At 36.2% G+C, this 22,006-nt stretch overlaps 1 protein-coding gene and 1 long non-coding RNA gene across 9 annotated transcripts in view; one reads left to right on the top strand and one right to left on the bottom strand.

Annotated features, from left to right (window-relative positions):
- Window positions 1–22,006, top strand: part of LOC134650180 (uncharacterized) — a 207,586-nt gene that overhangs the window by 155,410 nt on the left and 30,170 nt on the right. For 6 of the 8 annotated variants that reach the window (XM_063505087.1, XM_063505082.1, XM_063505081.1 and 3 more), the window contains 3 exons: window positions 15,289–15,446; window positions 19,126–19,170; window positions 21,164–21,276. In XM_063505087.1, coding sequence (XP_063361157.1) covers window positions 15,289–15,446; window positions 19,126–19,170; window positions 21,164–21,276 — 316 coding nt within the window. The remainder of the gene's footprint in view (window positions 1–15,288; window positions 15,447–19,125; window positions 19,171–21,163; window positions 21,277–22,006) is intronic. The other 2 variants (XM_063505080.1, XM_063505084.1) reach the window with 1 other exon arrangement.
- Window positions 1–22,006, bottom strand: part of LOC134650363 (uncharacterized) — a 282,213-nt gene that overhangs the window by 257,612 nt on the left and 2,595 nt on the right. The gene's annotated exons all lie outside the window — the stretch shown is intronic.

The raw sequence follows: 22,006 nt of genomic DNA, 5'->3' as shown, positions 1-22,006 counted from the left end.
CGAGGAATCGAGGGAACTCCTCCAATCTTAAAGGCATGCGTATAGAGATTTTTGTATTTTCATCAGAAAATCGAGCATTAAAAACTGTCGCATTTGATGAAGTGGAACTGCTGATGATGATCATAACGGAACTCTTCAACGACGCATAGCTCGCATTTGGCGATTTGTCCTTTTCGTTATGTTTGTTAAGCAAGTTAGGTTTTTAGGCACATTTATGTCAATCTCAAGTCCTGAACATGGTATCCATGAGGAATCGAGGGAACTTCTCAAATCTTAAAGGCATCCGTATAGAATTTTATATATTTTCATCAGAAAATCAAGCATTTACATTAAAAACTGTGGCATTTGATGAAGTGGAGCTGCTGATGATGATCAGAACAGAACTCCTCAACGACGCATAGTACACGTTTTGTGATTTTCAATTTCGATTTTGACTTGGATTGGGCCCCGGACTCCGGACTCGGACCCGTACTCGGACTCGGACCCAGACCCGGACCTTGACCCGGAAAACCATTATGATACCTAAACTAAATCAACCACTATGATTACCATAAAATGTATACTTATTACCAAATAAAGTATAAGCACCGTAAATAAAGTATAAGTGGGTTAGGCTAGTAGTTAGAGAAGTCGGTTTTTTTCTATTAAAGATTATATAATACCAACTGTTAATCTTCTCGCAATCGAATTAAATAAATATAAGATTGATAGATTTAGATTTCATAGGCTGTTATTATGCACTTACCGCAGAGTCACAAGCAGGCTCCATATTCGATTGTCGTAATAGATCTTCATTTCATTATTTTTCACCAAGCTATTGAGATCTGCGATTGCAGCTTGAAATGAGATGTTGTTACACGACCTACATCTACTCGATCTGTAGGAAATGGGACGGGAAGCAAATTCGATTCGTTAAGAAGGAATAGGTACTTGTGAAAACAGTTTTTTTTTCTGTGCTGGTGTTAACGACGAACTGGTAATTCATGCCAAATATAAATGTAGAGCTTACTTAAACTTACAATACTAGTTATGTAGGTACCTACCCTACTTACAAATATATTTTGTTTAGATACCTCCGTGAACTTCTTGATTTGTAGAAAAACAAATAATAAAATTGATGTAAATTTACGAGTACGTACGCTCCTGAAGTTGCGCTAATCCGTTTTTATAGCACGAATCTGGCATACATATGCTTAATTTTATTTCGCTGGTGGCAGTGGTGGCAAACGTTACTTCAGTATTTCTGTTACAAAATGTAAATAAATAAATCTTAAGATAATATTTCACAATCATATTCAAAGTTATGGCGAATTCTGACTTTAGTCATGTTGAGATGTTTGCCAGCGGTTGCCGCGCGACGCCGAGACTCGAGACACGCTTCCATCCGCCCTAGGCTGTTATTGGAAAAGCGATCTCCTTAATCCAACCAGTATAACTGTGATCTCAGATCACATACAGTCCCTATGTCTTTCGAGGTCAATGGTTATATTGGATCGCCAGAATCAAACGCTCGAGCGTTTGCAACCCAAGGTCTATCCTCAGTCACGTCCCGCCCGCCTTGTACAACGCACTGCTACGGAAAACGGATAATCATACGTCCTTTTCCTTTTGTGTATAAAACAAACGTGAACTCATGTTTATATGCGTTTTATATACTAGAAAAAAATAGGATAATTTTAGAAGGTACCTATTTACATAATAGTGTTAAAATGTAGTTTCGTGACTGTTAAATAGTTTTTTCAGTTCCATTTTAGTAAGTTGTGCTTTTCCATCTTTGACTTCTTAGAAAATGTTTTTCGAAAAAAACTTTTTCTCAAGAGTTTAAAGTGGTTTCTAGATAATTTAGAAATTATCTTGTGACTGAAAAGTGGAATCAACTACGGTGAATTTGTGTGTAAATTTTGTAACTTAGCGATACCGCCGCGCCATAATTTTAACGTTCTGCCTGTCGTTTGTTCGTTTAACAGACACTTGACTTCATAACAACCCGAAGTAGGTAATTAACTCGGTGTAACTTAGACCTTCGCTCAACCTCGACCTACAGTGATTTGCCGGGATTTTCGTGCATAAGACCAATATAGATTGTATCAAGATGGATCTAGTGCACCGATTGCATTACTTGGTCCTGTCTCAGAAGTCGGATTTGATGACTATGGAGAGAGAACAGAGGTTGCGCGTGCGGCGGCAGTCCAGTCTTCCAGAGTATAGCAAAGCCAACAAGACCAGACAGCGGCTTGAACAGGCTTACTTTAATGATGTAAGTTGTATAATTGTTTAAACATGGTTGAACTTACATAAGTTTGTATAGTGGAGTCAAAACCATCGTGCCGGTGGGGCCATAAATCTCCGGGCCGGCCACGTGCCCTTTTCTACCTGCTTGTAGGGATGCGTGCCGCAACCTTCGCACATTATCGATGGATTTATTTATAATAGGTAATAAGGTTGTATTTAAGTGTAATATGAATATAGAAGAAAATTTCGTAACAAAGGTTTATTTTTATATTTAGGTAGACAAAATAAATTATAAAATATATAAAAACATATTGAATAATTTTAATTTAAATATTATAATAAGTTATACTCAATAAAAAGCTCTAAGTTTCGCTGTCAGAACTGTCGGTGTCGGTATCACTGTCGTCTTGTAGATTTATTACCACACGATTCTGGTCTCTGACAATATATTTTTGTAGATCAGCTAATTGTAGATCTTCTGCGTGTGATTCATCGATAAGAAATATCGACTTTAGCCGCATACTTGCTGACAGCTCGTTTTATTGCCCGGCCGGCACGTTGGTTTTGACTCCACTATAGTCACGGATTAATCCTGTTATGGGATTCATGTCTAAGATCCAACGTAAAAAAATATTATATATAGAGGTATTTTTAGATTATGATAATATGTATTTAAATATGTAGGTACTCAGACACAGATCTAGAATTATACCTATCATAATATAATTATCTACATATTTCCCGTGCGATCTATTAACACATTCTTTACCTACCCATTAAAAAAGACTGTTAAAATAGTTTCCTGATTTTTTAATAAGATACCTACTTTTAGGGGAGTACCTTAGTGTTCCGTACAAAACTTTGTTCACGGAACACTTATTTTGTTATAGCTTGAGCTGAGCGTAGAAGGTACTTACAGTCCAGGAGTTCGCTATTTTTATAATCATAGGGGACTTTTAATAATTCCAGATAATACCTAAAAACCATTATCACTGTTCTTAGCTCTAATATTTCGGCTTAGGTACACGCGTAAGTTCGTAATCTAGGGCAGCAATTAGGTACAGTTCAGACTATTTAATAATTATATAATTTTTATAATTTATATAATAATTAATTTAATATATATCTAATACTTCTTTTACAAAATATACTTAACGTGATACTTAATTAAGGGCGGCGTCCAATTAGAATAATTCTCAAAACAGCCTTCCCAAAAGACTTCCTTTGGGGATTCTAAATAAAAAGACGGATCAGATAACCGGCTTCCCATCATTTGATAACAACCTTTTATGGCCAAGTTTTATTTCTACTCGACACGACATCCCGACCTATCTTCGAGTTAAAATGTATAGAAGGATCGTTAAGCATACCAAACGCTGCGATAAATCGCCATAGTGACATAGTAAAGCCTTATCACAAGACGCCTGCCGCGCAAGGGAAGAAGGAAATCACGGAACAGTGTACCTGTTAGCTTAGACGTACCTCTTATCCACTTACTGAACTATGGCTACCAGTTCCCACACGGATCGGGAAAAACACACTATTATTTTGAAATTATTCTCAAAAAAGCCTTGTACCAAGGTTTTACGATTAATTATGACTAGGATCTACTTAAAAACTGTCAACTGTACCTAACTACTTTAGTGACCGAAAAGTGCCCAGGATCAAGTGGTGGACAAAATAAATATCTTTGAGGCGTACATAGGAGGCCGAATATTATAGTCAGACCCTGACTAAAGGGAGTTAATAGGTACTTTACTTAAGTGGTTTTTAGAAGTAGATTTAGTTACCTACTAAACACATTAGACGCGCTGCCAACAGAACTAGTCCATCCATTGACCCTTAAGGCATGCAAAAAAATCGAATGATTAGACGATAGAGTTCCGACCTTTCCTTAGTATTGTGTACCTACCTACCTACACGTCACCTTCGTATAGTTGAGTCAATTTATTTTTCAATCTCGACCGTTTTCCAAAACTATTTCGTTTCGATGAACTTCTAACTCTTTGTTAAATTGGATAGGAGTCGTTTGTATTGTTATGTAGGTACCTAGTGAAGTTTGAACTACAGTTGTCTTCTGTGTTTATCAACGGATTTCACATTCACTGTAGTGCTTGACATTTCTTACTTCATAAGTAATACTTCTATCTTAGCTTTGATGTGAATTAAGAGGAAAGGTTACGACCGGTTCTCCATAATACAAACGTAGTCCTTATTTCCCACTCTCGATATTGACATTATACAAAATATTTCTATAAAATTATTTTTCTAATTACTAATTAAGCTACAACCTCCTAACTGTTGTACTAATAAAAATTTAAATAATTATGTATAATTAAAAATATTAAAACAATAGATAGAGCACAGCTATGGTCAATACACATTAAATTGTGTAAAACTATTTTTAATGTTAATCCAGGAAGGAAAATGGAGACTACGATTATACGGAGAAGCGGTCGCCTAGACTGACAAGCTTTTACGGTATATATTTTCGTTATTCAAAAAACATGTGATCGTACATAGTTGAAAAAGTAAGTTGAGATAAAGCATTTATCGCTAGTTCAGTACCTTCGTAAGTAGCACAAATGTTCGCTAATAAGTATACAATAGCAAATTGAATCTAAATACCACAATTCGGCATGTGGCATACCCTGCATTAAACTCAGTGGATAAGACTAATGTGACTAATGTCGCAGTTTAAATTCTTGACTTTACTTTATGGGTGTTTTTAGGGGCCAAATCAGGAATGCCTCTTTAGCTAGACAGACAATCCTATTTGAGTTGTCTCCACTGGATATTACCTACCACAAATCTCATTCCTCCTGCGAACAGTTGCGGCCGAATTCTTGGAGGGTGATATTCGAAATGGAGCAATTCCATATGAGATTCTAATCGTGTTAAGAATTTCTTAGTATGCAGGTACCTATTACTACTTACTAGTAGTTACACCACACATACGCCATTGATATTCGTATTCGCCAAAATAAATATTATGCAAACATCATAATTATCATTGCGTGATGTGAATAACATGTAAATAATCACAATCGCATTTTATCCTTGCCAATAAATAGCCCAAATTTATCTTCATTCTCGTATTATTTTATTTATATATTCCATTTTCTATTTTTATTTTTTAGTAAGTAGTAGTAGTAAGAACATAAAATCAAAATTGGGAACTATACAAAATTCTGTGTTGGAGCAAAAATCGAGAATGTAAAAGTGAGATCAGGGGCCCGTTTCTCAAAAGCTTGTAACTTGTAATACAAACGGATGTCACTTTTTGACACCATTGTATTACAAGTTACAAGCTCTTGAGAAACGGGCCCCTGCAATATATTTTTCAAAAAGCTCGTGGGTTATTGACTTTTGCCTTAAGAAAATATCACAAATATGAATGGAATAAACATTTCTGCAAAAGTCCAAACTTTCACTTAATATATGTTATTTACAAGAAAATTTATACCTTTTTCTCCATTCGGAGTAATTTTTCATATCTGAGATCCCTAGGGTCAGTCAGAAGTTGATAAAGCACCAAACGTAAAGTTTTTCAGGTATCAGCGCCCTTGCTGTAAATCAACAGACCGGATCTCATAAATACTAACACGTCAAGATGTATATCTACCATGGTGTCCCACTAGTAGGTATAAAAACCAGTGTAGCCCTTGAAACTGCGCTATTTCAATGGGCTGAGCTGACCTTGTCGATGTAATGCCAATGCCGCACCTTAATATTTAAATCCAATATCTAGCCAATCAGCAATTGAACGTTAAATAATAATACATACGACAAGAGTTTGAAAAGAAAAAAGTTTGTAGGTAAATAGGCCCTCTAAGTTGAAAGGGAGCTCTCTGTAGAAAGAAATAGGTACATGTAAATGAGTTAATTTGCATCCCTCAGTTTTCTCGCTGTTACCACCTTTAACGTAACTACTTTTAAAATAGGGATCTTCAAATTTACGTTGCCGAAGTTTTATGTTGTTGTTATGAACAATTTAGGTATTTACAGGCTTAGTTAAATATTGTCTTAGTAAAATACAGTCAATTACAAATAACATCGCACAGACGTACCTACAACGCGTCAAATTTATTTTAATAGTTTTACTGACACCTGACAGGTATGTACGTACATCGTACCTATTTACATACATACGTCAATCTTTTCACTAAGTATCTGTTCCTATAAACATTGGTTTTCAAAATCGTTTTTAATTAACAACTTCTATTGCTTCTATTGCTAGGTACACTGTGGATATAGAAAACTCGCATAAAGTAAGCATAGAATCTTTGCTTACCGCATCTCTCTAAATCAGATTCACTATAGGTGTGGCTAGTATTATGAGCATCAAGAGCGAAATTACAATCGCTTGCTAAGCATTGGCGAACCGGAAATTCAAGAAAACCAGTTTAAGTGCGTTTTATGATTACTTGTGTTTATTACGTATCTGTATGTCAAGCTAGACTGTTTTGCCTGAAAACTTGACTCGCCCTTGTGCCTTGTATCCGTATGGGAATTGTCCTAGATCGCGGCAACGTTGAAGTGTTCATTAGGGTTCACTCTCTTACGCCCCTCGAATGAATACATCCGTGCTCACTTTTGTAAACTAACTTTTCCCCAGTCTTACGGTGATAGGGCTATGCTGCCTTCTGAAAGTTGTGACCCTCGCATTTGATAAGACATTTTATAAACAGTTTTTGTTACGCAACATCCTACCAACTGCAAGGGCCCATTTACTTTTTGATGTGGCAGATATAATATGAACTCGCACTAAACACTAATCATTATAATCAAAGAAGAATAAACGATTAGACTTCTAAAATAATTGAATCTGTATATAGCTAAACGTTATATTGACATTTTAATTTATATTTTAAATCGTTGCCTTACAACAAAAGTTTAGTATAGGTAATTGTAATCATTTAAATTTGAAAGTCAATATTTAATTTACATTTAAAATAATAGGTAGCGTATTTCTACTTATACTAAAAACAATCAACGTTTTTTTCATTCCATTTGGCATTTATCTAGTTCGATTGTTCAAAAGCGCCCCGACAGCGCTACGCAGCTTGAACACGCCAGGAAAATGTGCGATTTTCACATTAATGGGTTCCAGATTGCATCTATTATATTCGATAGGTACCTACCAAGATAAAATCTATATTATACTCACAAAGTCAGTGTTGGAGTACCTACATTTGTGTGTTGTGTCCTTAAAACGTATGTAATGAACTATAATATACCCAGTTGAAAATGATGAAATGTAGGAACATAAGAATATTTATTTAAAAAATTCTAACCATACAATTAGCAATATTTAGTATAATAGGTTTTAACACCTATTTCCGCTCATAAATCGTTTATTTAGTTTTGTTGTAATTCAAATAAAACAAAATTACTTTGATACCATATACCACGTTACAAATTCAAGAACTTCTAAGATCCAACCCACACCTATTGGGAGAAAGCGACACTTACACGATATGTAACTACCAAGTAAAATTCCTGACGAGCCACTAGTCACTACTTTGTGCATATATACATAACACACAACGTGTTAAGACGTTAGAAGGCAGTATGTAAATACAATACCTACCTCGGGAATTCCCAGTTATTGCCGTAGGCGTGACAAATAATTCGAGATCCGACTGATATCTATAATATTATTATATAAGGTAAACGTACTGGTGCTCGACGCGGTCCCAGTACATGTCACCTTGAAACCTTATGTCATTGTCAATAGAGGTGACAGCAGGGTGTCATCTATTGGGCATTAGCATGTCGAGCACTAAAGTGTCATTCAATAGAACTTGCAAACTATGTAAACAAAAGTTACTAGTAATTTGACATTCAGTGTCAATTTTAATATGGCGGTCTGTTTACATAGTTAGCAAGTTCTATTGAATGACACTTTAGGTACGTTTACCTTATCTATTCATTATTTCCAAGATCATCCAGAGTTGTTTTTCTTAATATGTATGGGACTTTTAAACAAAAGCTTCAATTTAGTTCACAAAATATACATTAGCCGTTTTATTTTTAGGTGGACATTGTTTACTCCTCAAATATAAGCACGCTTAACCTGATTCTTGATGATGATAAGTAGAAGAGGATGAAATAAGAAGTTTTCATCACATTTTAACCCTAACCACCTGTCGCGACATCATGAAGATACCTTATTTACAAAAGGGAAAATCAGAAAATACCTAAGTACGTTTCTTGAATGTGTTGATTGAAAGAAATGAAGTACCTATGGTACTTATGCGCCGCGTGCTGAGCGTGCATTTACATATGATTTCTATTCTGCGGCAAGTGAAACAACGTAAACCCATAATATATATCCCTGCTAATATTATAAATGCGAAAGTAACTCGTTTCTTTTTGTCTGTCTGTCAACCGCATCACGCTTAAACCGCTGAATCGGTTTGGAGGAAATTTTGTCGTCAACATAAATTGTAGGAATTATTTTAGGCCTTTAAGCAAATAAAAGAAAAGTGAGTAAAAACGTCTAATTCGATTCGTAACCCGCGTCTCAAGCAGGTTAACATTCATGCCCTTTCCTTTCCAAGAACAGTCGAGACGAGAGAGCCACGCGATTGAGATCTAGGTCGGCCACGCATTTAATAAATTCGGTTGGTCCTTAAATTGTTTAGAGGGAATAAAATGCCACGCTAACTTGAGTTTATTTACTAACTATTCACTCTATTCAGGTAGATAAAGGACGCTTAGCAGGACGAATTTCGTACATTTATCCGCTTACTCCTATTTCTATATCCCTTGTGCTAAGCGTCTTTTCTGTATTAGTACCTACGAGTATTGCAAAGTGAATGTTTTCCCCGCTTTCTTATCTAAACATTTTCCTGGAGGTCGATTCTAATTTAACAAATTGTTATGGGTTTGAACTGGTTTTTATAAGACGAGGCGAGCATATCACACACGATTTTCACTTCATTTCGCATGCACCAATCAGCCTGAGCAATCTGAGGGTTCTTCGGGCAAGGTCGTATCTAAATAACATTAAACCCGTTGTTGGAATCTATTTAAAAATCGTCATAAATCTTAGAGAAAACGATTATATCGAAAAGCTTGTATCTGAAAATGTGTGTAGGTAAAGGGTCGTATTTTCATTGTTTTTGAGTCATTCCGGAGGAATTGGTAAGAGCCAGAGATCAAACCAAAGTGCATTATGTTTCTCAATATTAAATGATAACTCCCTATTGCTTGCTTACGTACGTAGTGTCCAAATTGCTTAGCCTTCTGTAAGATGCCAAGGTTTAATACTTTTAGAACTCTGTACTGTGCCATAGTCGCGTGCCAAGGCTTTGTTTTTATTTCACAAATCAGACTTTATCTTGATCGTTGAGTCTTTGCAGTGACATTACCCAGTTTTGTTGCATTTTTACATACGTACTCGTAATAAGTATTTTATGTTTAATTAAATAACTTAAATAGGTACTTTGTAACGACATTTGTTTCAGTTTTTAAGACTCTTTGTACATAAGTTCTTATGTAATAATTTAAATCAAAGCAGGTAGGGTAACCTACCTAACTCGTTTTAATAAATCTTTGAAAGACCGAAATGTATGCTAAATTTAGCAACAAGTACTTCACATTTACTTACTCACCTAAAGGTTAGTTACTTAAGTATTAACAATGTACAGAAATACAGTTCCCTCACGATCAAGTTGAGTGTGAGTTGAGAACTAACAAATAAGCTATAAGATTTCATTAACTAAGTCTACGATGGACATGCAACTTTTCGAGCAATCCTTTTAACTTGGAAAAGGCAAAAAGTTCGAAACATAGACTGATGTAACGGCGCGTAGATAGGTTCGTAATGGTTGCTTTCTTAAACAGAAAAGAAAATTTAGCCGCAATTTCCTGGAAAAAGGTTTATTAACCCATTAGCGCCCATTGTACCCACTTGGGTACACCTGGGTTACCGTTTTAGATTCAATTTTGTACTGTAACTCTACCTAATAGCATTAAAAAAATGGTGGGTTCCTACAAGTGGGTTCCCAAAAACTTCCCGCGATCATTCGTTCAAATCCTTGATGCTAAAATAGAAAATGCCTGCACAATATAGAATTATAAAAATTAGTACTAGTAGTTTGCGCACAATGTGCTTGTTTTAGGTGCTACTTATATTATTATATAGGTGGCTTCCCTATATTTAGTTTGTCACTCGGTGCAGTCCTCGTTTAAGCTGGTGGCTGGTCCTCATTTTCTCATCTGAATTGTGAAAGACTGAATCAAATATAGGTATCTCTAGAGTAAATCTCCTAATAATAGTCGATAGATAATATCCGCCTGCGTCATCAAATTCCACTTGATTATTTATACATACCGCTTTAATTATGATTGGGTGCAAACAAACCGGCAAAATTCAATCACAAATTTATCACGCCAGCGCCATGACCACCTACACAAAGTGTTTTAGAGTTCGGTAGTCGAACAGGGATAGCACTAAATATTTTTGGTTTTGCTCGTTAAAAAAGTACACAGTTAATGATGAAATTAATCGGTGATCAGGAGTTGAATAATATTAATTAACAATATTCAATACGCGAGATCTCATGCAATTTACTTCACCGTCTTATTAATTACAGTCAATGATATCGTTAAAATTAATAACAATTTACAAGCTTTTATTTTTTATTGTAGGGAAGTAGGTGTACGTCAAACTTGTGTCATTATTGTATTAAATGTGTACCTATTGTTTAAGACACAATTTAAGAGTCTTAAAGCTTTTCATTGAGGGCACGTACGGTAATTTCTCTCTCTCTCTCTCTCTCTCTCTCTCACTCAATATTTACTCAGAATCTAAATCATTTGTATTTACTTTTGTAATTAATTACGATGTTATCTAAATGAACTGCGTACACATAGGCATACCTACTCAATGTTTGCCCAAATCACGCTGCCCTAATAGATTTCGTGCACGCGATATAAAACGTTGGTAACTATGTTTTGAATCGTTTCCAACTACATTAAGTTAATGTAAGTAAAATACCACGTTATTGACACCCTATTCAACGTGCAGAATTTGTTTAAAAATAAATGTATTATTACGTAGACTAGAAAATACATATAACTAATAGGCTTCATTCATGGAAGACACTCATCACGTTGTAAAGTGATGTTAATTTATCCTCCCATTTTTGAGGTGTCAATTTCACGAACAAGGATTTAAAACCAGGCCTCCGATTTTAAAACGCCTGAACTACTCGGCTATGACGCTTATTATTTGTCTATATTAGTTATGTAAAAGGTAATACCATACCTGCATACAAAGTTCTATGCAGGGGTGGTACCTTTTCTCTGCAGCTGAATGTAAAAAGTCCATGGTGGAGGTGTCGTAGTCAGATCGTATAATCCGCCGTATTACATTACGGCTAGCCGTTTTACAAAACAGGGGCGTTTTGAAATGCGGCGGTTCGACGATTAGCCGGATTGTCATTTCGATACGTTCTTCAATAAGGCGGCCTACGTTTAGCCGCATCGTATCTACTATTTAGATTGTAGAGTGACCAGTTCTTTCGGTCGCCTACGTAACCGGAGTTTGACAATGTTTGCAATTTAATTTATTTTTACTATGGTCCCACCGCACTGGTGCCCTATTGATATTCCGAGAAAAATTACGCCGATTTTTGTTTCGCCGACGGGTTGTTTGGCAGAGTAACGATTGGCCGAATCTCATTACGCATAATAGGCGTTTGCGAGAGTAGTCAATAAGCAGAACATTGATACGCATATTTACTATTCGTAGAATAATCATTTAGTAACTGTCAATTACCCGAGAAACCATTGGTCGAAACACAATAGGTCGAATGTTCATTTGGCATATTATTGACTAGCAGAACTTAGAATATTCTTACCCCCGGAGTTACACACAATGTTTTTCATCACACTTGCGAAGAAAGAACTAAATTTTAATCGAAATAATTATACTTATACTAAGGTGAGAGTTCAAATATTTTGATGAAGTGTACCTGATGATGATGATTGTTTTGATGATAATGATGATGATTTACTTTAAGTAATATGTTCAGCGATTACTCCGGCACCCATGGTCCGATTTGAGTAAGTTACCTTCGAGGTATTCCCATAATAGTTTTGGTTCTGATATGATGTTGGAATCCATTAGGAATTGACGGAACTCCTAAATTTTTAAAGGCTTGTGTATTATGATTTGGATATTTTCTAAAGTAACTCAAGCATTTCCTCCCGAAATCCACCAATTTGATGTAGTGCAATTGTAGCCCTACGACGAGTCTGACACTACATATTCGCTAATTTCTTCGTAACTTACTTTATATACATATGTATACCTACTTAACGCATTTAATTAAAAAATGATAATATTTTATATCATCCTTTTGTTGCGAAAATAAAAAATTATATGTATAATGTGAAACGTTATTCGACTAAACATTGCTTAAACGAAACAGTTACTCTGCCAAATGGAAATCGTCCGATAATAGTTCAGCTAATTTACACAGAAGCGAACTGAACTGTATGTGAACCAAGAGTTTGCGTAACGTTAATTAACGACCAAAAGTTACATTTACAAATAAATGACCCTGCGAAACGATGTTCGGCGAATCGTTGTCGGCGAATCGATAATCTGCTAAAAGTTTCTCGGAGAATCATTAGGTACCCCACCGCACTACATGTGTTTATTTTTCAAAACATTTCCTTCACAACTTAAATAGACGGAGCCCCGCAAGCGGGGCTCCTATTTCTGGGCGGTTTGCCCTTCGGGCATCTGAAGCTACCTAACGAACCTAACCTACTTACCTACCTACGCTTTTTTCCCCAAAGTGTAATGTTTTCACGGACGTCTCACTAAATCAATAGGTAGGTAGGTTAGGTTCGTTAGGTAGCTTCAAATGCCCGAAGGGTAAACCGCTAAATAGGAGCCCCGCTCTAGTTAAGTTGCGAAGGAAATGTTTTTTGAAAAGAAACAGTCCGACGAACTCCAGATTTGATGGACACCCCAGCGTTTTTCATAGTTCGTTGTTGTTATGTCAGACAGCGCCACGAGTGTTAAAAATGGGAACTAAAAACTGTCAAAGCGGCGGCTAATGACTCGCTGTATTACATTACGGCTAGCCGTGTTGAAGAACGTATGGCGCCGAATACATTCCGGCGGATTTTCATTCAGCCGCATTCAATCGTCGAACCGCCGCATTTCAAAACGCCCCTGTTTTGTAAAACGGCTAGCCGCAATGTAATACGGCGGATTATACGATCCGACTGCGACAGAGGAACTAAACGAAACAGTTCAGCGTGAATGTGCCTTTAAAACGGAACGGATTGACTCATAGAATTTTATGACATCATGCACTGACAATATTCCAAACTGCCAAATAAATAGTCCAGTATCGCTTCAGAACAAAAGCGTTGGCGGAAAGCATTACTGTTTTACGAGACGTTTAGTCGCTGTTCCCAATATACCTTCTATACTTGTAGATAGATACTAGGAAATAGCTAGTATATCAGGATCTGGTAGTGCAGTTGCATGATCGTATCAAGTGAATCACTGAACTTGCACTTGTCATGAAATCGTAAGTTTTTAGAGTAGCTTGCAGAAGCGAAGATATTTTACCAGCGGGCGAACTTATTTCAAATGCACAATCTTGATTTCATTTTCATTTAAATTTAGTCGCTGTGCATAATTCACAAATTTCATAATGAATTAATGCGATGCAGAACTAAGATAATTTTAAATCAAGATTATACTCGTATTTGTCCTCCAGATGTATTCTTATCTTATTTTATTTATGTATTCGCTAGGTGCACGACTGGTGCTGCCCTCAATTTGGCGGACTTTCTACGTTAAATCTTATGGAGTAAAATTAGTTCAAGCGGCTGCCGCTAGTACTAATGGCGGACATTCCATAAGATTACCTGTGTTTGTGACGATCAGCGCCACTTCCCCCTCCACCGACTTCGCACCTTGCCAATACGTACTCTCTGCGAGTAGACACAATGTTCATTACATTTACGTTTCTACTCGCCTGATCTTAAGCCAATACAGACATTCGGATTGACCAAACCGTGCGTACCCAAGAGGCCTATCAATTTATTAAGCTCTGGCTTTATATTTTTGCAGTGTCACCTTATACACATTAAATAAAAAATTAAGGTAAGGTCAAAGTCCATTTGTTCTCTGTTGGGCGGTAATTTGTAACGTAACCTAACTATGTTGATAAGGTAGTCAAGTTGTCAGTCTGGAACTAGATTACAGCCATTGTGTGGGCTGCAAAGCTGCTACAAGCCTGCATTTCAAATTAGCCTAATATGTAGTATGCTCGCTTGGTATCAGAATCGTTCTGCTGTTAGTTTAGGCATTTTGCACGAAATGGCAATGGCTTGAGGAATGTTTCTAGATATTGTATTGTGGAACGCGTACTTATGATATACTGGCTGTTGCCCGCGACTTCTTTTGCGTGGATCTGTATGTTGGTGGTAATTTATTATACAGCATAGAGCATTATGCAGCAAAAGATAGCAGTCTTCTTCTTCTTCTTAATTTGCTATGCCCTAACGGATGTCGGCGCACCTAAAGAAGATAGCAGTATGAACGGTTACTCATTTGTTAATAATTATACAAAGCATGAGATTTGTCTGTCACAAAATACTTATGAAATGTCAAGCCCCTAACTGAAAAAAGTTCTCGATAGAATCCCTCTTCAGCCCCTTTTTTGATTTTTTTAAGTCTACTATTTAAAAATAAATTTCGCTTCCGATGCAAACTTCCAACCAATTTTCACCACCTTTTAAATGCGGGTGTAGTAAAAAATTATGCACAGAATTATTATTCTGCTACAATAAATTCTAAAATGATAAATCTAATCCCAATTTTTTTACGCGTTCAATCAGGAGGCAAGGATTGCTATAAGTTTCGTCATACCAATATTTGTTATGAATAAATTCGCCATACCGTCAATTATAATTTTTTTTCTATAGTCTAGTCGACAAGTTCAAAAATGAGTTCACTTTTCACTCTTTACCTTCGTTCCCATAGCTAATAACATGTTCTTTTGTTGACAGAGAGAACTATTCGCAGCGAAAGCGGATAGCGGGACAGCAGCAGTCGATCGCAAACTCTCTTCGTCATCCGCCGGCAGTATGAAGAACAAGTGGTTGAAAGCTTTCCGCAGCCTGAAGCCCCCCAGCGCCCCTCCACCCCATGCTGCGCCACCAGACAAGTAAGAATTCAGTACATACATGTGCAGTTAATTGCAACTTTTGATAATATGAAAGAAATTCGAAGTTATAACCTGTAATGACACATTCGATGACGGCTTGTTGATTTTTACGTGGAGAAACTTCGACTTTGTTTTTAGAAAATATTAACTGTTACACAATCATAACACACATGTATTTATACTGTTACGTAACGTAACTTGCCGCACTTACACCCCATTGATATTTAACCTACATACAGTCAAACAAAAGAAACACGTATAGACTGTTCTTTGCCAGATTTTTTGTGCCAACTATGATGGAAGAAGCCAACGATTTGAAATATTAACTTGAAATAAAACCACAACAAAAACAGTTTTACAATTACTAAGACTTCACTGTCCGTCCGTCCGTCCGTCACCAGGCTGTATCTCATGAACCGTGATAGCTAGACAGTTGAAATTTTCACAAATGATGTACCTATCTCTGTTTCCGCTATAACAGCAAATACTAAAAATAAAACAAAATAAATATTTAAGGGGGGCTCCCATACAACAAACACGATTTTTTTTCTCTATTTTTAGTTGATGGTGCGGTTCCCTCCGTGCACGAGTCCGACTCGCACTTGGCCGGTTTTTTATTTTCCTCGATTAAACGGAAAGCTATTTGAAAGCTAGATTCTGAACCATTCCATGGATTTCGACTACTATTATTTTTTAATTCATAAGAGCTGTGATTGCTGATGAGATTTTTTTATTTGATTTTACTTAGCTACTTTCCAAAAACTTAAGCAAGAAAAGTTATGACTGCAAACAAGAGCAGATTAACTAAGTATTCCGGGAGCCCACAGTAAAGCGCCTTACGAAGTTAATGTAGTCACTAAGCAAAAAGGTTACATTTTAGCTTTATAGATGAGTTTAAATCCTTAACATTGCTTTCAAAACACGCGCTCTGAAACTATTTTTGTTCGTACTATTATTTAGGGCAATGGGTAACTTCCTATGTGTTTGCAAGAGGAAATTGATTAAATACCTTCTCAACCATGTTCACCCCTATTAAGTATATGGTGCTATGACGCGTTAGTGAGAATATGTGTAGAGCATCACAGTTTCCAATTAACTCCAGAGGTGCAGTTGTAATTATTGTATCAACACCGTTCCAAGGTCCTCACCGGGCGGTCTGCCGGTAGAAATGAAAGGTAGGCAATAAATATATTATAGGTAAAACATATACTTATGTAGTGTTACATTATTAATCTTTATTCAATAATTTGTAACTACATATCCGACTTAGCAATTTAGTCGCAGTTCTAATATTGACTGTAATAGACGTTGGTAGACCGTTAGAGTTAGACCAAGATAACTATCTAACGATTTTGACAGCACAGACTGTGCAAGTGTTTACGTCATAATTTCTTAGAAGTATGACGTTTAATATTAGCACCGTCTGGGCTATCAAAATTGCTGCACTCTTATCTTGGTATAACTTTATAATATTTGCATTTTACAATAAATTTAAGTAATTATATATGCCTATTACCTCGGTTGACACCTAAAATTGTATGACTCCGGTGTCAACCAGTATTATGTCGTTATGTAGTTTTTGTAAACCAGTATTTTATCGATGAATGAATTTAGTAGATATTCGTAATTCATAGTGCAACACTGATGGAAATAAACTTATTGGGATGCGAGTTGCAGTACCCGTAATTAATTAATCACTATAACGTTAATAAGTATTGGCATAATTGAAAATATTGTCAACTTATAGATTGTTATAATTTTCCTACGACACATGTAGTGTATTTCGAAACTAAAATATGACTTCAGTTTGATACAAAAATCAAGACACCTCACTCGACAGCGCAGTTAATTGTGTGCAAACAAAATTCTTTTACGTTAAATATAATATTTTACACTGTGAATACGCTCCGTATTACGTAAATATAATTCGTATTTTCATGTCGTAACTAACGTTTCCGAGTCATGTTATAATAATGTTATGTCACCAGCAACTCGCTCCCCTGTAGAGTCAAGTGGAAAGAAAACGTAGATATGTAACTTAGAATGAGGTTCCAGTTCCATTTAGACAAATAATATTTAATTTACAATAATATTTACCCTTGTTGTCTTTCGCAAATGAGATTATGGCAAATAGGTCCCGGTACGGCTTCTTCAAACGTAAGTCGGTAGCCACTCAAACCTAGACTCACAGAAACTGCTTTGTTATTTTTTTCTTAGTAAGATTTTTTTTTCGTAAGAGTTTATATTTTGAATAAACTTAGTAATATTTGCCTTAGTAATAAGGCATTGTGTCTGAAAAACAACTATTTTATGAAATTGGTTTGCATCTAAATAATTAAATTTACACATTCTTATCCAACTTTTAATATTCAATTTTAATAATATACTTTGTTGAGATTGTTGTACTTACCTTACGTACGTAGTTAATAGAAATGAAGGTATAAGATAAGTATAGTGCTTCTTTTAACACCCGTCCTGCAAATATTTTAAGTGCACTAAAGTCCATTTTTTTATTCGGTAGACTAAAATGACATTTCATAGTATGAACATAAAATGTCATTTCATACTATGAAATGTCATTTTAGTCTACCGAATTAAAAAATACACTTTAGTTACGATAAGTGTCACAATAAATCGAAGGGGCGGTCTTTTGCTACAAAATGGCAAATAATTAGGTATTTGCATAGTCTTGTAAATACAGCTTTGCAGAAAATGTAAGTGTGAATAAATATAGGAGTAGGAAATTTCAGAGGCTTGCAAATTTGGAGCGCTCGGCTTGGTAAATATTGATATAGTTTTCTGAGATAACGAGATGCACTCGACTTGAGAATATTCAGCGCTGGAGGCTCTTCTCGTCCATTGTACAGCAGCCTAATTTATACACAAACATATTGTACATTACGTGTTATCACAATATTCACAATGTTCGCATTCAGGTCTAACGCCGTCTTGTATAATCACATCATCTTTTAAAATTTAAGTTGCTTTGGGTGTAAGTTATTCAATACCCATGTTCGAATATTAAACGTTTTATCGAATAAAGTGGTTTTTACTGCTTTCAAGTCGTAGCTAATTTGTTTTCTAACATTGAATTATTTACACCTGTACAAATACAATCTGTGATAGAGGCCCACGAATAATACGCTTCAGCGCTCGAAGTAAAAGACCTATACAATTACGCACGAGCAAATACTAGTAGAATTATACACAGTATCATGCTGAAATCGCAATTCACGATATAGTTTCAGTTTATAATATACTCTTAATACCATTTATTTAGGATACATTTTATGTTTATATTAAATATGTATATTTACATATAGTTGGTTAATACACGTTTGCATTTTCCATGAACGTGTGTAGTGTAAATGAATCATACACAAAAATAAAAGCTTTTTCAAACAGACAAAAAACACATCTGACTAAAATATTTATGAAATAGTTTTAAGATAATGAGAAAATGATATTAGTATACACACAGCTGCATTCATTCATTCATACAGTGAGTATGCACTTTTGCAGCTAGCTGTATACATCATGCTTTGCGATTTCAATGTTGTTTTGGCTTGCGTGAATATAAATCTATCACAGGTTCATTGACATCCATTGTTTTAATTGTGTGTTCACTATTCAAAAGCCGTGTTCATATTGGTGTTTCTCTCTTTTTGCATCAATAAAGAAAAAATCAAATGTACCACGCGGTGTCGACGATTATGGCGATGAGGTAAATGTGCCCCTGTAGGTGTGCCCTGTGTTACTGTTACCCGTCAACATGTTGGATACTGCTTGACCCTTCACACGTAGTCTCGTACAGATATTCAATAAACAGCATGACATAAATACAGAGTTAAACACGTAACCGGGTGCTTCTCATTTGTTCTTATAGAATTCTCACGCCTTGTCCAAGCTGAGCGCCAAAAGCGGCCCATGCATTTTTGCAAACACATCTAGGAACACGACCACATTAGGACAATTCAATGTGGCAGATACATTAATAAACATTGAGGGTGTTTCTGACCCGCCTTCCGCTAATTGCGCTTCGGCTAGGGCAATTATTTAGCAAAATTCCTTTGTGGGAATCTTAGTTTTAAAGAACAAATGCCAGTAAGTACTCGGATAATTATAGCCTAATTTCAAACACCAGCTTAATTCCTGCTTCCTGTCCTGCAGCTGCAAACTCGCTTCACAACACTACCGCTTTCAGCTTTCTGTCTGGGGAAATAAAAGAACGCCATTACCTCGAACCTATCTTTTAGTCATTAAACACTTTCTATAAGATTGTTGCGTGCCTGATATTTTTTTACGTCTAGGTAGACAAATGGGTGTAATTAAGGGTTAAATTATTGTTGGATTGACTACCCCAGTCTGATCTATCTGTCCCCCCTGCCCTTGAACTTCATCGATCAATATGTTTGACGTATTATAACCACTTTAGTGAAGTGCGAAGTTGTAAATGGCTCAGACTGTGTACATGTTTTGATTAAAAGCAATTGAAGTTGAATAACAGTTGATTAATTTATGAAAAACCTACAGGATATGGTTTGTAAGGGGTGCTAACAATCAAAGGCAGGCAATCAGCGATAAATTCAATTACCTATATTAACTATTGTACTTACGTTCTTTTAGTAAAATAGGGTGATGTACAAAATAATATAGTATAAACTAGAAAATTCATTAAAAAAAACTTGTAACTACCTATACCTATGAAAAGTATTAATGATGTGACACAATATCCGTAATATCCGTATTGAAAGACAACACCCAATTTCAATAAAAACAATTCGGGATTTTTTAAGGAATATTTTTATCAGTCCCTATCAGGGATGTTGCGAATATCCGCATCCGCATCCGCAACCGCGGAACTTCGGCATTATTTTCAACATCCGCATCTGCATCCGCATCCGCATAAAATCGATGCGGATGCGGATGTGGAACAGGTCGGTACAGGAACGTCTTAGCATCGGCGTAAGTGCTAGACTGCTAGGTAATTTAGTCATTAACCAAAAAATCCTATTAGAAATGAGCAGTCAAGCGTGAGTGGGACTTAATGTACGGACCCCTTGGAGCGCGAGTCCGACTCGCACTTGGCCGGTTTTCTGAAATAAAAATTACTAAAATGTAATATTTGGCGTTCTTTATGTATACCTATCTTGACATCCGCATCCACGGATGTCAAAAAATCGGCATCCGCAACATCCCTGGTCCCTATCAGGCAATATCCTGTACTCAAGCAATATGTTTGCGTCATATCTTATTACCTAATATATTTTTTCATCTACCAACGTATTCCCTCTGAGCCCTTATCATTGTAGAATATCTCATAGGTTTATAGTCAGATCCTTATATGTCACGTTAGAAAAATGTTCATAATAGGGAGTATTAATCAATCAATCTTTTGCCGCCAGAGTGCAGCACTAGAGCCTTTAGTCAACTATAGAGTAACTTATACATACTGTACCTTAAACTGTTTTGACAAGTTTTCACAGACAATCAAATATGACATTGACACATCACGGGAAACGCGAAATCGGAACTAGCTCTGCCACTTTATCGCTCGAATATGCAAGAGTGATAGAGAGGATAGATAACAAAATTTCGACTCTCTCGTTTGCGGTAGACCCATAGATTGTGACTTATTGTGGGAGTGGCGCCCTCTACGCAGAGTTTCGCGTAATATTCCCTATTTGGAGGTATTAAATGTATTTGTGTTACTGTAGGAGGAACGGCGCGGGCAGAGAGGCTCTCCGCGGCGACTCAGATGCCCACAACTTCCAGGAGTATACCTACAAGAAGATAACGCCCTGCGATGTGTGCTCGCAAGTTCTTAGAGGTAAGTTTACTTACACAGCTTCCAAGTTCCTGTTTGTTTGATCAGTTATCGATAGTGAGGAAAAAAGGTAGCAAATGGTACTGAAATGAAATTATTTCACTGTACTAACAAAAAAATTACATGCACGTTCGTGGCATCTTGTAATCCAAACAATAGGCTACATGACTAATTTTCATTTATGGTATCAATCGATCGGGTTTGTTTTTAGGTTCAAATGTCTATATGGGACCCATTGCATTAAAGTAACACAAAAGTCAGAAATTGTAGTCAAAGGCCGACAGTCGCACTTCACTCGCGAAACGCCCTATACAAAACGGCCAGGGGCCGTGACGTCATCGCCCATCTTGTAGTATGGGCAAATCAAGAAAATTGCGTTTTTAATCGGTGAAATATTGCGTTTATATATATAGTTGCTATACAATATTTTTTTGGGTGAAATGTAAGGAATCGAATGGTACCCTTACTTTTATCGTTTTTGGAAGTTAAAAAGTTTGGAAGTTCGACTGTATAGACGACCGAAAAGCGAAGCAGCTCTAACACTTTAGGCCCTGAATTAAGCTTCCCATTCGTCAAAATTAACAAATTGACATAGTAGTTAAGCACGATGGAGCCCTAAACAAATAGCAATTACTTAATGTAGTTGTAATAGCGAATAAATTATTCATAACATTGTTGGAGATAATAATGTTTAGCATACGGTAACCTCATAGTTTCCTGGTAGGTAGTGATT

Source organism: Cydia amplana, chromosome 8 (genome assembly GCF_948474715.1).
Source record: "Cydia amplana chromosome 8, ilCydAmpl1.1, whole genome shotgun sequence".
In the NCBI taxonomy this organism is placed as follows: domain Eukaryota; kingdom Metazoa; phylum Arthropoda; class Insecta; order Lepidoptera; family Tortricidae; genus Cydia; species Cydia amplana.
Note: the sequence above shows the minus strand (reverse complement) of the source record. Positions and strands in the feature narration are given on the sequence as shown.